The sequence below is a fragment of the Loxodonta africana genome, chromosome 1 (assembly GCF_030014295.1).
Source record: "Loxodonta africana isolate mLoxAfr1 chromosome 1, mLoxAfr1.hap2, whole genome shotgun sequence".
Lineage (NCBI taxonomy): Eukaryota > Metazoa > Chordata > Mammalia > Proboscidea > Elephantidae > Loxodonta > Loxodonta africana.
Genome location: NC_087342.1, coordinates 46959923 through 46977715, shown reverse-complemented (window position 1 = coordinate 46977715; position 17793 = coordinate 46959923). Strand labels below are relative to the sequence as shown.

Sequence of the window (17793 nt, the reverse complement as noted above, 5' to 3'; positions counted from 1 at the left end):
TTATTTAATGAAATATATTAACATATTATAATTTCAACATGTAGCCAATATAACAATTATTAGTGAGATATTTTACATTCTTTTTTTAATACTATTTTTCCATACTGAGTCTTCACAGTCTGGTGTGCATTCTACACTTAGAGCATGTCTTTATTTGGACTAGCCATGTTTCTAGACTCAACAGCCACACATGACTAGTGGCTAATGTGCTGGGCAGTGCAGATTACTAAATCCAGCTTCCTAATTTAACTGATGAGGAACTGAGACCCGGAAAGTGAAGTGACTTATTTTCGACTTCATTTCTCCTACAAGGCCTCTTTGTCTTTGCGGCCCAAGTTCCCTCTGAGAGATCTGTAGCTTTTGGCAATAAGGAGGGAAAGAGAATTTAAGGTCTTTTTCCTAGAAACAAATTTCTGTGGACAAACTTAACATAACACACAAAATACAATTTGTGATGTTGCTGGGAGCCAAAAAACACACGCAGCCTCTAGAAGATAAAAAAACAAACAGATTTACGAATCAGTGAGCTGATTGGATTCCCGGAAATGGAAATAAAGAAGATGGTGACGTGAAGAAGGAGAAGAGATGAAACTGGCTTGACCTCCAGAAGCTGGGTGCAGCCCTGGGAAAGGCCAGATTAATCAAAACTGTGAAAAAAGACATTTCAAAGGGCAGCGTTTTTCAGGTAGGCGCCCTCATGCTCTGCTCACATCAGAGCTCTGGCATTTGTTAAAATGCAAATATCAAAGTCTCCTTGGATCAGAGTTTTGGAGTGGCATGGGGGAGCAAAAAGTCATGTAGCTTTCTACATGATTATTACACAAAAGTGTGGGCCTCATTGAGCTGTTGTTTCTGTTAGGTGCCTTTGAATCGGTTCCGACTCATAGCAACCCTATGTATAACAGAACAAAACACTGCCCAGCCCTGTGTCGTCCTCACAATCACTGTTGTGCTTGAGCCCATTGTTGTAGCCACTGTGCCAATCCATCTCATTGAGGGTCTTCCTCTTTTTCGCTGACCATCTACTTTACCAAGCATGATGTCCTTCTCCAGGGACTGATCTCTCCTGAAAACATATCCGAAGTATGTGAGACATAGTCTCACCATCCTTGCTTCTAAGGAGCATTCTGGTTGTACTTCTTCCAAGACAGATTTGTTCATTCTTTTAGCAGTCCCTAGTATGTTCAATATTCTTCACCAACGGCACAATTCAAAGGCGTGCATTCTTCTTCTGTCTTCCTTATTCATCATTCAACTTTCCCATGCACATGAGGTGATTGAAAACACCATGGCTTGGGGCAGGAGCACCTTAATCCTCAAGGTGACATCTTTGCTTTTCAACACTTTAAAGAGGTCTTTTGTAGCAGATTTGCCCAATGCAATGCAATCTTTGATTTCTTGACTACTGCTTCCATGGGTGTTGATTGTGAATCCAAGTAAAACGAAATCCTTGACAACTTCAATCTTTTCTCCATTTATCATGAAGTTGCTTTTTGGTCCAGTTGTGAGGATTTTCGTTTTCTTTAGGTTGAGGTATATTCCATACTGAAGGCTGTGATCTTTGATCTTCATCAATAAGTGTCTCAAGTCCTCTTCACTTTCAGCAAGCAAAGTTGTGTCATCTGCATAATGCAGGTTGTTAATGAGTCTTCCACCAATCTTGATGCCCTGTTCTTCTTCATATAGTCCAGCTTCTTAGATTATTTGCTCAGCATACAGATTGAATAGGCATGGTGAAAGGATACAAGCCTGACACACACTTTTCCTGATTTTAAACCACGCAGTATGCCCTTATTCTGTTCCAACAACTCTTGATTCATGTACAGGTTCCACATGGGCACAATTAAGTGTTCTGGGATTTCCATTCTTTGAAATGTTGTTTATAATTTGTTATGATCCACACAGTTGTATGCCTTTGCACAGTCAATAAAACACAGGTAAACATCTTTCTGATATTCTCTGCTTTCAGCCAGGATCCATCTGATGTCAGCAATGATATCCCTGGTTAAGAGTCCTCTTCTGAATCTGGCGTGAATTTCTGGCAGTTCCCTGTTGATATACTGCTGCAGCACTTTTGAACACTAATGACTGAAGACCAGACAAGTTATGGAATGATATGAAGGACATCATACATAAAAAAAGACAGGAAAGAAAGAAAAGACCAAAATGAATGTCAGAGTGATGCTGAAACTTGCTTTTGAATATCAAGTAGGTAAAGCACACAGAAGAAATGATGAAGTAAAAGAGCTGAACAGAAGATTTCTAAGGGCAGCTAGAGAAGACAAAGTAAATTACTATAACGACATGTGCAAAGACTTGGTGACAGAAAACTAAAAGGGAAGAACATACTTGACATTTCTCAAGCTGAAAGAACTGAAGAAAAACTTCAAGCCTCGAGTTGCAATATTGGAGGATTCTATGGGGAAAATATTAAATGATGCAAGGAACATCAAAAGAAGATGGAAGGAATATACAGAGTCACTGTACCAAAAAGAATTGGTCGATATTCAACCATTTCAGGAGGTAGCATATGATCAGGAGCCAGTGGTACTGAAGGAAGAAGTCCAAGCTGCACTGAAGGCATTGGTGAAAAACAGGGCTCCAGGAATTGATGGAATACCAACTGAGATGTTTCAATAAATGACACAGCATTGAAAGTGCTCACTTGTATATGCCAAGAAATTTGGAAGACAGTTAGCTGTCCAACCGACTGGAAGAGATTCATATTTATGCTTATTCCCAAGAAAGATGATCCAACAGAATCTAAAATTATCAAACAATGTCTATCTCATTGAGCTAGATTTATGAAATCTCAGAGCCAGTCAAGAATTTGTAAAGGAGCTTGTGCTGTCTAAGAAAATTAAGGTGCTTTTGATCCTGGGTCATCATTAGTTCCAATACACTGGTCTCAACTAAAATATAGAATTGTCTGACTTCAAAGGACAGTTTGAATACATTGTTCGCATTTGCGTATGGGTTTGAATATGAGGATAGAGAGAGAGCTCCCAGGGCTATCTAAAACCAAACCAGTTGCTGTTGGCTCATGGAGACCCTTTGTGTGCATCGTAGAACTGTACTCCATTTGATTTTCAAGGCTGTGACCTTTTGGAAGCAGATTGCCAGGCTGCCTCTGGGGGGCTCAAACCTCCAGCCTTTCAGTTAGCAGTCAAGCCTTAACTGTGCCATCAGGGACTCCTTCCCAGGCTGTAGGATCACTTAATAGCCAGCAAACTTCCTTTCATTTGTTTAGCAAGAAAAACCCCTCTCTTGCTTGGTCATTGCAGGTATCCTTTCTAGGGTGACCATTGTTTCTAGTTCTGTTTTTTGCGGTTCATGAGTAGGACTTTCTGCAATAATTAAGCCACCGTTTTTTCCTGATCCTCCCTGAAACTGCAGCAGCAGTAGCTGCCCAGCAATCACAAGCAGGAACTCCACAGTGGTTTGAAGTGTGCAGACAAAGGATAAAACATGAGGAGGAAGAAAAGGCTGGAGCCTAGAAGACAGTGCTTCAGATTTCCAATTCCGTGAGAAATGCTAGCAGGGCTCTCTCCCCAGAGGTACAGGAGGGCCAGGGAGAACCATACTGCCAACCACCAGAGAATATGCAGCTCGGACCAAAGTCACCTTCCTGCTACCCTTGAGGAGGTCTTCATCTTCCAAGCCTCAGAGGCTTTGCTGCCTCCGCAGGTGCCTTGTTAAAATGCATATTTCTACTCTGAGATTGATGGCTTCCAGGGGTGGGAGCCCTGGCTTGAGGAATCCCTAATCAGTTGAATGAAGTAGCTACCATTTATCACTTATTGAGTGCTTACTGTGTGCCAAACACCGTTTTATCCTAATAACACTCCCGTGAGGTCGCTCGTATTTTCCTACTGTACAGATGAGGAAACTGAGGCTCAGAGAGGTTAAATAACTTGTCTGAAGTCACATCACTGGGAAGTGGCAGGACATGTTCGGTTCTATGTCAATCTGGCTTCAAAGTCAGTGCTCATCCACTGAGCTGTTGTTGTTAGGTGCCATCGAGTCGATTCCGACTCATAGTGACCCTATAGAACAGAGTAGAACTGCTCCACAGGGCTTCCAGGGAGCGGCTGGTGGATTCGAACTGCTGACGTTTTGGTTAGCAGCTGGGCTCTTAACCACTGCACCACCAAGGCTCCATCCACTGGGCTAGTGGCTCTGAAAGTGTGCTCCCCAGAACAGCATCAACAGCCTCACCTGGGAAGGTGTAAGAAACGCAGATTCTCAGGCTGCACTCCAGATGCACTGAATTGGAAACCCAGCGGGGTGGGCCCAGCATTCTGTGTTGACAAGCCTTCCAGGTGATTCTGATATCTGCTACTCTTGAGCACCACCAGACCAGGCTAAGCCTGCTGCCCTTCAGTGGCAGCACTGCAGTGCAATGAGGTAGGTAACAGCATTTTTCCAGAATAATACTGACTCCAGTAGCATGCTGCCTAAAGCCACAAAATGATAATGAGGATGATGATGGCAGGAGAAATTCTGCAATTTTCCAGGTATCAGAGAACTGTCACTCTTCCATGGATCTGCTGGTCCATAGCTGGGAAGAGAAGCCAAGACACAGTGCAGTTCCCATCTCAACCACTTGGTAGTCTGGGCTATTGGCAGTGGTTGATGAAAGACAGGACCAGAGCTGCCTTTGAGAGAGGCAATGTGGCAGGTGAGAATGAACTATAGGGGCCAGTGGGGAAGACAGCCTGAAGGAAAGGAGTTTACAGAAGCAGAGGCCTGAGACGGGTCAGAAATCAGAGGTGAGCAAAGAGGTAGGACAAAGTTGGGAGCCCAGAGATGATGGTGTTTTAAAATAGAGGCCTCAGTGCTGCTGTTAGCTGCCAGCCAGCTGTCACCCGCCATGTACCGAGAAAGAAACACTGCCCAGGCCTGTGCCATCCCTGTGATTGTTTGTGGATCCAACTGCTGTGATTCATAGGGTTCTAATTGAGTGATTTTCCGAAATAGATTGCCAGAACTTTCTTCCTAGTCCGTCTTAGTCCAGAAGCTCTGCTGAAACCTGCCCAGTGCCATAGCAACACGTACACCTCTACTGAAGGGTGATGGCTTGTACAGGAGGTACATTGGCTGGGAATAGAACCCTGGCCTCCCATATGGAGAGTGAGAATTCTACCACTGAACCAAGTGAGGAACTGCTAACCCCCTTTCTGTTACAGCAGTAATCAATGACCACATTCTCAGGGCTTGCACTTGTTAATCTTGGGCGATGAATGTGAATACAGCTGAATAATGAGTCCTACCAGCTAAGCCCCAGCTGTGGGTGTGTTTTACAGAGGCTATCAGGGATTTTTTTTTATCAGGGAGTCAGCATAGACTAATGATGGAACTTCTGTCCGGAAGGTGCTCCTTGCCTTCTCTCCTACTAGCAGTGCAAAGGTAGAAGGCATTTTGCAGAAAGCATTAATGGAAATCTTCAGAAATCCAGGCAACAAACAGATTGTATTCTCATTGCCCCTCCCTAATTCCCTCTGTTTCACAGACCTGTAACAAGAAGCATCTACAAACAAATAGCAAGGGCAACAGAAATTTAGCTGATGAAATCTGAATTACAGATCTAGCTAGAACTATTAAGACTGGATTCTGAATAGATACAGACGGTGAGATTGAGAAGGCTCTGCAATTAAACTGTGAGGGTGATCAGGTTCCCATGTTCAGCATGAACCAGGACTAGAAGAGAAACACCCTAATAAAAAGAGGGGAGGGAGGGACAGGAGCTAACATCAGTGCTCATTCCTTTTCTTTTTACACCATTTTCGTATTTGTATCTGTACAGCCAATATTTTAGTTTATAAAATCAGTATCAATATTAGTATTACAGTAAATCTCTTAGCTCGTATCAGAGAATAGGGCTAATACCTGCCTTATAGGAAAAGTTATGTCAGACTTTAGATATAGTTCTCAGGGGATTGGCTACGGTATACTGAAGTTCATCTAATAATCCCTCGCCCCCACTCACAGTATTGTTATTATAGCAGCACTAGGAAACTAAGACATCCCCCAAATCTTTACGTTAATATCAATTGGTTTTGGCCATAGGTTGGGTACAATCGATATACATAAGTCAATCTACCAAACAAAAACAAGTTATGTTTGACTACCCATTGCATGCTCAGCTCTGAGAACTCAGTGCCACTTCTCCTGGGCGAAACTACCTGGGCCAGAACGCGGTTTGGCAGCTGATGCATCTCATGTCCTCAAGAGTGAAAATCATGTGTTCATTCAATTTTTTTGTAGCCTTAGTCTGGGTCTTTACCCAATCTCTTTACCCATTTCCAGGTGAGAATCTTATTTCTATATAGCCCTGTATGATATATTCTAGATAGCTGAAACACAAGCCAGCTTTGAAGATTTCTCCCCAGTTTTTATCTGGATGGAGCATGTAGTGGAGGGACTTGTTTCTACTCCTCTGATTGACACTTCAGTTTCATGTTCAGCAGTGGGCACTATAATCAGTTTTTGGCTGTCTTTAACTTATCTTTTCACGCTCATCTTCCTGAGATGGGATAGTCTAGGAAACTTGCTAACAGAGTGAGCCCATTGAGAATGGTCATCAAGACTTGTTGCACTCTTGATAAATCAGAAACGACTGGGGTGTGCCTGGCTCAATTCTAAGCTAGACAGGGTTTGGGCGTCTCATTGGTGGTGCTGGTTAGTGCTGCGAAGCCCAGACTCTGGGAAAAATCCCCGTTCCAGGCTATTGTGTTATAGTCTTATTGGAGCCATGGAGACACACCACACCTGTGATAGAAGTTGGGCTGCCCCTCATCCTGGGAGGAAGTCAGTCCAGGTGCAGAAAATGAGAACTTTAGGGACTGACCTTAGACTGAGGTGAGAAAAAAGAAACAAAGCAACAACAGAAACTTCCTCGGGCTGTGCTCCCTCATCGTCAGGTGAACCTGGGATCCTGACAAGTGGGAGCGGTGTTAAGCTGGCCCCTCCCTGGTTTGGCTATATGGGAGGCCCTACCTGCAGTTTATAAAGCCACCCCTTTGGCTTCTCCAGCCCTGGGTGCAGCATCCTTCTGATGGGAGAGGAAGCCAAGAGAGACTCATTCTTGCCACCACTTATGGGATGCTTTTAACATGCCCAGTGTAAAACACATCCTCTTTAATCCTCACTGCTATCCAATGAGGGGAGTCCCTGAGTGGTGCAGATAGTTAACATGCTTGGCTGCTAACGGGAAGGTTGGAGGTTCAAGTCCAACCAGAGGCACCTCAAAAGAAAGGCCTGGTGACCTCCTTCTGAAAAATCACCCATTGAAAAGCCTGTGGAGCAGAGTTCTACTTGCCATGAGTCAGAGTTGATTTGATGGAAACTGGTTACTACTCAATGAAGAGTTACGGTTACCTCCATTGTACAGATGAGTTAACAACTATCACAGCTTGTAAATGCGGAGTAGAGGAGACCCTCAGCCCTGCTCTCTGGCTTTTCCATAAAGATGCCCTTTTCTCCCTAGTAGCTGCCTCTCTCATCATGGTTTAAGTCGTCTTTGCCCCAAATCTAACTTTTTGGTACTCACACAGCATAGTTGAAGTAAAACCAAAAAACCCAAACCCACTGCCATCAAGTCGATTTCAACTCATAGTGACCCTACTGGACAGAGTAGAACTGCCCCCAGGGTTTCCAAGGAGCAGCTGGTAGATTCAAACTTTGGACCTTTTGGTTAGCAACTGTCTTAGTTATCTACTGCTGCTATAACAGAAATACCACAAGTAGGTGGTTTTAACAAAGAAAAATTTATTTTCTCACAGTCTAGTAGGCTGGAAGTCCAAATTCAGGACTTCAGCTCCAAGGGAAGCCCTTCTCTTTCCGTTGGCTCTGGAGGAAGGTCCTTGTCGTCAGTCTTCCAGTGGACTAGGAGCTTCTCCGTGGAGGAACTCTGGGTCCAAAGGATACGCTCTTCTCCTGGCACTGCTTTCTTGGTGGTATGAGGTCCCCCTCTCTGCTTACGTCCTTTTCCTTTTATCTCTTGTATAAATAAAAGGTGGTGCAGGCCACTCCCCAGGGATCAGAGATGTGACCTTAGTAAGGGTGTTACAATCCCACCCTAATTCTCTTTAACATAAAATTACCATCACAAAATGTAGGACAGTCACACAATAGTGTGAATCATGGCCTAACCAAGTTGACACATTTTTGGGGGACATAATTCAATCCATGACCCTCCACCCTTTGGCCCCAAAAATTCATGTCCTCGCTACATGTAAGACACATTCATCTCATCATAGCAAAAGTCTTAAATCAACTCCAAGTCTGAAATCCAAAAATCCTTTATATGTGAACTCTAGAATACAAGTTATCTGCTTTCAAAGTATAGTGGCAGAACAGGCACAAGCTAGACATTTCCATTACAAATGGGAGAAATTGCAGGGAAAGAAGTCATAACAGGCACCGAGCAAGTCAGCCAAACACATTTCATTAGCCCTCAGTGCTTTGAAAATAACCCTCTGTTCTCTGAGACAATTCACACAACTGCCCTGCCCTCCAGACTCTAGGTATTGGCCATACTTGCCAGGTGCTTAGTGGAAGCCCCTAAGCCCTGGGCTTCAGGTCTGTCCTCCAGTCTCACTGGGATGGCAACTCTGCTCCCTTGGCTTTAGTCCCACCATTCTCCTAGTCCATCTAAGTGGTGACTCCACCCTTAGAAACACCAGAGGCCATGGCTTCACCCTTTGAAACCCCAGAGGTCATGGTCATACCTTTTGAGACTGAGGTAGCTCAGCTTCCTGTGTTCCTTGTCTCTTCAGCTTCTGCTTCCTGGTTCCTTGGCATCTTGGCCCCTTGGGCTTTGAGCTTGCATCTGCCCTGCTGGGGCAAGTGTTCCAAAGCTCTGTAGCTCCACTGATAAGTGCCTGGAGGCACCCCACTCTGCCAGTAAATTTCATCCAGAGGGCACTCAGTTCTCTTGCTCTGTGGGTTGGCAAGCCTAGCTCCACCAATAAGTGCTGGGAGGCACCCCACTGTGTCAGGAAGCCTCCTTTGCCAAGGTATTCAGCTCTCGCTCCATGGGTCGGCTCCAGTGCTGTCTGAAGCTGGTCTCCTGGTTCTGCTGCTGTTTTTCACCATCTGCACCAATTCCAGTGTAATAGCTCTCTTCATTCCCTTCTGAGTCCTCTAATCATTCACAGTTTCAAAACCTTTTCCACATTTTAGGTACCTGTTAGAGCAGCATCTGACTCCTGGTACCAAATTCTGTCTTAGTTATCTAGTGCTGCTATAACAGAAATACCACAATGGGTGGGTTTAACCAAGAGAAATTTATTTTCTCACAGTCTAGTAAAAAAAAAAAAGTAGGCTAGAGGTCCAAATTCAGGGCATCAGCTCCAGGGGAAGGCTTTCTCTTTCTGTTGGCTCTGGAGGAAGGTCCTTGTCATCAATCTCCCCCGGACTAGGAGCTTCTCCGCATAGGAATCCCGGGTCCAACGGCTATGCTCTTCTTCCGGCACTGTTTTCTTGGTGGTATGAGGTCCCCCTCTCTGCTCATTTCCCTTTCCTTCTATCTCTTGTATAATAAAAGGTGGTGCAGGGCATACCTCAGGAAATCAGAGATGTTACAATCACTCCGTAATCCTCTTTAATATAAAATTACCCTCACAAAATGGAGGACAACCACACAATACTGGAAATCATGGCCTAACCAAGTCGACATATATTTTGTGGGGACACAATTTAATCCATGACAGCAGCCATAGCTCTTAACCACTGCTCCACCAGAGCTCTGTTACATTTTCTTAAGTGACCTAGATCTGAATTTATCCGGAACCTTGGGTTAACACTCACCATAGTGACAGACAGAGGGAACCTGTGCTCCACAATTCTACTTAAGAACCCTGAACTCTTCCCTTAGAGCAGTGGTTCTCCAACTGTAGTGTGTGTCAGAATCACCTAGAACACAGGTTGGCAAACTACAGCTTGTGGGCCAAATTTTACCTGCCAAGTATTATTTTTACATTTTTAAATGGTGGGGGAAAAAAAAATCAAAGAACAATATTTCATGACACACAAAAATTACATGAATTTCAAATTTCAGTGTCCATAAATAAAGTTTTATTGAGACACAGACATGCCTATTGGTTTCCATATTGTCTATAACCAATTTCACACTGCAGTAGCAGAGTTGAATAGTTGTAACAGAGACCATATTACCCACAAAACCTAAAATATTTACTATCCATCCTTTTCCAGATTAAGTTTGCTGACTCGTGAGCTAGAGGGCTTGTTAAAATACAGATTGCTAAACCCAACCTCAGAGTTTCTTATTCAGTAGATCTGAGGTGGGGACATTTGCATTTTTAATAATTTCTCCGGTGATGCTGATGTTGCTGGTCCAGGGGCCACACTTAGAGAACCATTGCCTTATAGTTACGGCTGATTTTGCCCAAAGATAAGCTTTTGGCATCCTGTAATTTGGCTATCACTTTTACATTATTTTTCCAGTCCTAGTGGAGGGCTGGAATGAGTTATATTTCTTCTGTAGTAGAGTTTTCTTCAAGTTCACAGAGGCTGTGTAGCGGGGGATTTGAAGCAAGTCTCTGGAGCCAAATTACCTGGATAGAAACTCAGCCCTTGGTCCACTGGCTCTGTGACCTTGGATAAGTTACTTACCCTCCCTGGGGCTCTATTTTGTCATCTGCTAAAGTAATCTAATAACAATAGTTTCTATACTTCATAAGGTTGATGCCAGCAGTAAGTGAGTTAATACTTGTAACATACTTGGAATAATGCCAGGTATGCTTTTTTTTTTTTTAATGCTTTAGCATTATGGTAATGCTAGTTAAAAACCTGAAGTTTCTGCCTGAGGCTAAGGGAATGGTCCTCAACTCTGGCTGCAAGTCACAATCACCTGGCTTGGTCTGACCCCCAGAGATTCTGATATGACCGGTCTGGGGTGTGGCTTGGGTGATGAGATTTTCAAAATGTTAAAAGGAGATTCCAATGCAGTGCTAAGAGAAGTATGAGTATGATATGAACAATTTCACGTTTTTTAGTGGTGACATTTAAAAAGGTAAAATTAACTCTAATATGTCAATAATATATTTTATTTGTTATTGATACATAATTAATACTTAAGTAAAATAATTATGATTTCATTGGAACCAATACATTCAAAATATTATCATTTCAACATATAATCAATATAATCATTACAGAGGTATTTTTACATTCTTTTTTCCCTACTAAGTGAGGGAAACCTTGGTGGCATAGTGGTTAAGTGCTGTGGCTGCTAACCAAAAGGTTGGCAGTTTAAATCCACCAGGCACTCTTTGGAAACTCTATGGGGCAGTTCTACTCTGTCTTATAGGGTCACTATGAGTCAGAATTGACTCCATGGCAGTGGGTTTAGTTTTCTTTTTTTTTTTTTGAGTCTTTGAGATCCAGTGTGTATTTTACACTTAGATTACATCTCAGTGCAAAATGGCCACATTTCAAGTGCTCAGTAGACACGTGTGGCTTGCAGGTGCCATATTGGACAGCACTGGTGGAACTAATGTGCGACCAAGATTAAGAGTCACTGGGTTAAGGGCATGGTTGGTGATTATGGACAAGACTGAAGTTATCCAACTCATGGGGGTTCTACCCGCATGACCATTCGTAACTTGAATACTACAGTCAGGGTTAGTAAGTAGATGTGGTCATTAAAGTCATTCAATTTAATCCCAGCTGAGTCTTAAAAATTAATATCGAGCTGATGGAACCAGTCTGAAAGCATCTAGATCCAGTGATGCAATTGAATCTAAATGCTCTGATGGTACAAGGAAAGGACTTAACAAAAGTAGAAAATAAAACAATGGCTTATTTCAGCTTCTTCTCAGTGAACTCACGTCTCCGGTGAAGTGAAAGAATACTGAATTAGATGCCCCTTGACAGTCTGCATTGCTCTTTGATTCAGAACCTTCTGTTTCACTCAAAATATCATTAATAGGCTATGATTCTCTATAAAAAACATCTTCAATTTCCTCTATAGAGGAAGAGAATTCATCCATTCTGCCATTTCCTACGGAAACCCTGGTGGCGTAGTGGTTAAATGCTACAGCTGCGAACCGAACGTTCAGCAGTCAGAATCTGCCAGGCGCTCCTTGGAAACTGTACGGGCAGTTCTCCTCTGTCCTATAGGGTCGCTATGAGTTGGACTCAACTCAACAGCAGGGGCCCTATCATTTCCTACAATGGCCAACTAACCTTTAACAAAGTAACCGTGCCAATTTATTATAAAAGCAATAGAAATTTCAAAAAAGATGAAAATAAAGTTCTGCAGTTCCACTATTTAAAGGTGACCACTATTACTGTTAACACGTACGTACATACTTTTCCAGAGTTTTTTGGTGTATTCACTTATACACATTTTAATAAAAACAGGATCCAGTCATGAAACTCTTTTATAAGATGTTTTTTTTGGGTCACTTAACAATATTCTTATGGGTGTATTTTCCATATAAGTTAATAATCCCCTACAACATCATTTAAAATTACAGCATATTGCGCCTTTCTTTGTTTGGCTAGAGAATGTTCTACTTCGTCAATCCCCTATTTTTGGACGTATCGGCTGTTTCTCCAAATTGCTGATCACACTCTAAGTGATAATGCCAAAAAGCGTCAACTGGTTTCCTCGTCCAGGGTGCTCATGCCTTAGAGCAAGCTGAGAAGGAAGCAGAGGAGAAGGAAATCTCACTCAGCCTGGCTGTTTTGTAGTTTTTATCTGTCTGGGAGAAGACAAGCAGGGTTCGGGCTGCAGAGGAATGCATGCAGAGGAAATGATATTCGAGCAATCCAGCTGTAACTGACACCGTCATACACCGCCCTCAGTGAAAACCAAGTTTTCTCACCACTCTGCTGAGAAGGACCTGCGGGCCCCAGAGTGCTTCGGGTTCGTGCTTAATATGTGAACAGCAGCTTGTGCTTGACTTGGATTGACTTCAGCTCAGCTCGGTGTCATTTCTTCCTTCTGGCCTTTCTATTATTCAATCATGTCTTTGGAATAGAATCATTCCTGCAGTAGATTTGTGGGTGGATTCAGAAAAATTAATAACCCAAGAAGCCTCTGAATTTAAGATTTTCATTTCTCTGGTTTATAAAATCTACATAATTATTTGTTCACGCAGCATTTGTAGATCACTTTCCTAATCATTTCATACTGCATGAAATTTCTGGGCAATTCCCCGGTGCCAGCTTCTCAGCCTGCCTGGGGAGCTGCCATCTCCACAGCAAAGACGCCAATAAATGGCTGCAGGCTGCTCTGTGTTCTGACACCAGTCTTTTGGGCTACCACCAAACTGAGTGGGACAACTCACAGTGTTGGGGGGAAAATATCTGTTCGTTTTATTAATTCTATCAAAGCTATGTACAGAGGAAACAGTAGTCAGGTTTTCTTAAACTTGGAGGACCAAGATAATTCACAGCTCTTCTTCTGTTTGCTGAAGGAGCCCTGGAGGCACAGTGGTTAAGTGCTTGGCTGCTAACTGAAAGGTCAGTGGTTCAAACCCAATTGCTGCTCCATGGGAAAAAGATGTGGCAGTCTGCTTCTATAAAGATATACAGCTTGGAAGCCCTATGGGGCAGTTCTACTGTGTCCTGCAGGCTTTGCTATGAGTTGGAATTGACTCATGGCAATGGGTTTGGTTTCTTTGGTCTGTTTGCTGGGAGATGATATACTTTGTATCTTTCCGCCATGTGCAAATGTCATTAGAGAGTCACTTTTGAGGTAGGCTGGCCTACTCATAGGCAATCCACCATGTGTCAATGTGCAAATTTGGTTCAATAAGAGTTTACCGCATGTTTACTCTGCTAGGCTCTTTGCCAGGTCTGCAGAGACAGAGATGAGCAAGAAGTATCCCCACTTCAGGAAGTTCACTGTCTAATGGGGGACACACACACATTCTCTAACTACATAATACAATTCTGGCTGAGGTAAGGGCTACTACAGGAATAAACCAGTACCAGTTGCCCTCAAGTCGACTCAGACTCATGGTGACTCCATGTGTGTTAGAGCTGAACTGTGCTCCACAGGGTTTTCAATGGCTGATTTTTCGGACGTAGCTTGTTGTGACCCATGGTGCCGACCTCATGTGTGTAGAGTAAAACTGCGCACCATAGGATTTTTAATGGCTAACTTGTTAGGAGTAGATTGCCAGGCCTTTCTTCCAGCACTTCTGAGTGGACTGAAACCTCCAACCTTTTGGTTAGCAGTGGAGTGCGTTAATAATTTACACACCTAGGGACTCCATAGGTGCTGATAATGCTGCAGGAGCACCCAGGGGGAACAAGTCATTTGGCCGGGCTTAGAGGTGGGCTTCTGAGAGGAGGTGATGCCTGAGTTGGGTTTCGATGGAAGACAAATGAGGAACAGGCATTAAGGTGAAGATCTGAACAACGTTGTGTGTGTTAAAACACAGGGCACAGCCAGAAAGTGGAAAATAACTTGAGAAGGCTTTTGCTAAAGGTGCCTGTTGGGCAGTGGGGCAAGATGTGGCTGGCGAAGTAGGCTAGAGTCAAGTTTATGATGAACTTTGGTTGTTAAAGAGTTTAGGCTTTCTCCTATAGAAGTGAGAACTCTTGAAGCCTTTTGGGAAGGGGAGTGACATTATTAGATCTGTCTTGGAGAAGACCATTCTGGCCGCAGTGTGGATGGTGGTAGGGAAGCTAGTTAAGAAGCCACTTCTGTGGCTCAGGAGGGAGGTAGGGAAACTTGAACCAGGGAACAGAAGAAGTAGGGATAGAAGAACCTCCTAGAGAATGTTTTTTCTTGCTAAGCTGGGAGTACTTCCAAGTGTAATTGTTTCTAAATTTGAGTTCAGGAGCACTTATTTTGGGGAGAAATTGGAAAGAGAAGCAAAAGGCACGGGATAGGACTGTGGAAGCTGGCTGTAGGTGACAGCCCGCAGAGTTGTCAGTCTCCCTTGAGTGGTGGCTATTTATCATCTCAAGATGCTTTGAATTCCTCTAAAACATCCTATGAAATGAGGACAGCATGAAGACCTCCACTGTTAGTACGCTATACACACAGATTATGTACAAAAAAATAAGGAATGCTTAAACAGGCTCAGAATAACCTCAAGGCAAACAGGGAAGGAATCATTAAATGTCTCAGGTTGCCCACGTTCCAACAAGTTGAACCTGAGCTGGTGATGAGCAATTACATCTTCAAAGACCATCTTTACAAACGAGGCCATGCTCACAGATTCCAGGGGTTAGGACTTCAGCTTATCCTTTTGGAGGAAACACTTCAAACCGTAACAGCTATTTTACTCAGTATATATGCCTGTATTTTGCACCCCTTAAGTATCAAGCAAAGTCCCTGGGTGGCGCAAACAGTTTGTGCTCAGCTAGTAATCTAAAGGTTGGTGATTTGAACCCACCCAGTAGTACCACAGAGGAAAGGCCTGGTGATCTGCTTTTGTAAAGATTAAAGCCAAGAAAACCCTATGGAGCACAGTTCTACTCTGTAACACATGGGGTCTCCATGAGTCAGAGTCAACTTGACAATAAAGCTTTGTTTGGTTTGATGTATCAGGCACATTTCAAAATACTGGGGATAAACAGCGGACGATGACACTTCCTCTCCCTGAGGAAGCTCACGGTCCAGTGGGAATGACAAAAAGGGCACAAGTGATTATAGTACAAGATTGCAAGTGCTATGATAGAGTTACATGCCCTGCACTTAGGGGAGCCTAGGAGGGTGAGGAGGGAGAGCGAGCCAAGGCCAATTGCTTCCTGGCCCAGAGAGTGCCTATCAGGAAAGCCCCTCCCACCTTCTGGCCTGTACTGTCCTAAGTTTTCTGTTTTGGCACAGACTTCTTTGTCCATATCCCAATATGGGATGGGGACTCCAATCTCTTTTATATCCTTTGTTTACCCAGTAAACCCAGTGCTGTTGAGTCGATTCCAACTCATAGGGACCCGATCCTTTGTTTAGGAAAGATATTTGGATGATTTCACAAGGAACTTTACTGTTTAAAATCCCAAATCCCAAAAAAACCCGGTGCCGTCAAGTCGATTCTGACTCATAGCGACCCTATAGGACAGAGTAGAACAGCCCAATAGTTTCCACGGAGCACCTGGTGGATTCGAACTGCTGACCCTTTGGTTAGCAGCCATAGCACTTAACCACTACACCACCAGGGTTTTCTTTAAAATCCCAGCTTTCTTAAATAGGGAAATAGATAAAGGAGTGTTTCTGGGATGTGGGCTAAGGATATGGGGTTGGGGTTTTCTCCCTGTTGGTCTTTGAGAATAGGAAGGAGGCCTTGGGCAGGAGGAGGGAGCAGCTGGAAGAGAACCTCTCTTGGGAAAGGGCAGTCACAGAACAGACCCAAGTTAATTAAACAGGCATCTCAGGGCCTTGGTTGAGACGGTGCATGAAGACAAGTTGGAGAGGTGGGGGACAGGCTGGGATAGGGTTGCCTGTGCTCTTTAGGAGGTGCGGATGGCAAGGTGGAGGGAGCTAGTGAATTGGAGAGAGGAGACATAAAACAAGGGGTTTTCTGCTTCTGCACTTTGAGTCTAGTTACTTAATGTCTCTCTCACCAGTAACACAAATAGGCAAGACCACAGTAAAACAGGACCACAGTAAAAAGCTTACATTCAGTAAGCTTACATTTTTTTTTTCCAGAGTCCATTGCCATATTGAGGAGACCTTGCCACTGAAGAGATAGCTGAGGAGAAATCTGATGTTATGGGTTGAATTGCGTTACCCAAAAAGATCTGATGAGGTCCTAATGCCCGGGATCTATGGGCGTGGCTGTGCTTGGAAATAGGGCCTTTGAAGTTCTTATGCATTAACACCTATTGGAGTAGGTTGGGTCCTAATCCACTATGAATGGTGTCCTTATGGAAGAGAAGAGATGCAAGTGGACACGGAGGGAAGATGGCCGTGTTGTGATGGTGGCAGAGATTGGAGTGTTGCTGCCACTAGCCAAGGTATGCCTGGAGCTGCCAGAAGCTGGAAGACAAGGAACGATCTTCCCCTAGAGCTTTTGGAGACAGCATGGCCCTGATGACATCCTGATTTTGGGCAACTGTGAAAGAATAAATTTGTCATTTTAAGCCACCCAGTTTGTGGTACTCTGTAGCAGCAATGCTGGGAAGCGAAGACGCTTATGAACACTTTTAGTCTCGATGGGATTTTGGAAGCTATCATTGTTTTCTAGTGCCACCCCTTTTTATCAGGTGCTACTGCTAGCAGTAACAACTGTCTGCTGTAAAGCACCTTGGGGGCATTGGCTCACCCCTATAAAGTAGGTCCTGAGGGAAAGGCCTCACCATTGTTTGTGTTTCACAGATGCCATTCAGTGAGATTACCCTTGTTTTTAAAGGGAGTTGTGGAACCAGGGCCTAACCTGGGTGTCTGACCCCAGTGGCAAACTCTTGTTCATCTCTTTGCCTTAGCAGGCAGTTAGCAAGACTGGCAGCTTACCCCCTTTCCTTCGTCCACAGAAAGAAAACTTTGGTTGATCCCCTTCACAGACAGGATAGGAGAAATTCAAAATGGATGATCCTTTTGTGAGGAGAGCTATGTCAAAAAACAGCTCTTTGATGTCCTCTCCTAAGTGAAAGAGAAGAACAGCTTTAATGGATTGTATGTTTTGTGTGTATGTAAAAGGCATTCGAAGTTTATAACAGGATGAACCAAAGGACTTGTCATTTTCAGACGTCTGCTCCGTGTGGGAAAAGTTTGCTTCCTTTCTTGGTAACAGCACTTAGGCGATATGACAGGGGATCGTAATGAAAACCCTGGGTAGGAAGGGTGGCCCTTCTCAGTTGTTG

General features: G+C 43.7%; 1 protein-coding gene across 1 annotated transcript in view; it reads right to left on the bottom strand.

Moving 5' to 3' along the window:
• Window positions 1–17793, bottom strand: part of LY86 (lymphocyte antigen 86) — an 82596-nt gene that overhangs the window by 18284 nt on the left and 46519 nt on the right. Inside the window, exon 3 of the mRNA XM_064280175.1 lies at window positions 17444–17572. Within this exon, the coding sequence (XP_064136245.1) occupies window positions 17444–17572 (129 nt within the window). The remainder of the gene's footprint in view (window positions 1–17443; window positions 17573–17793) is intronic.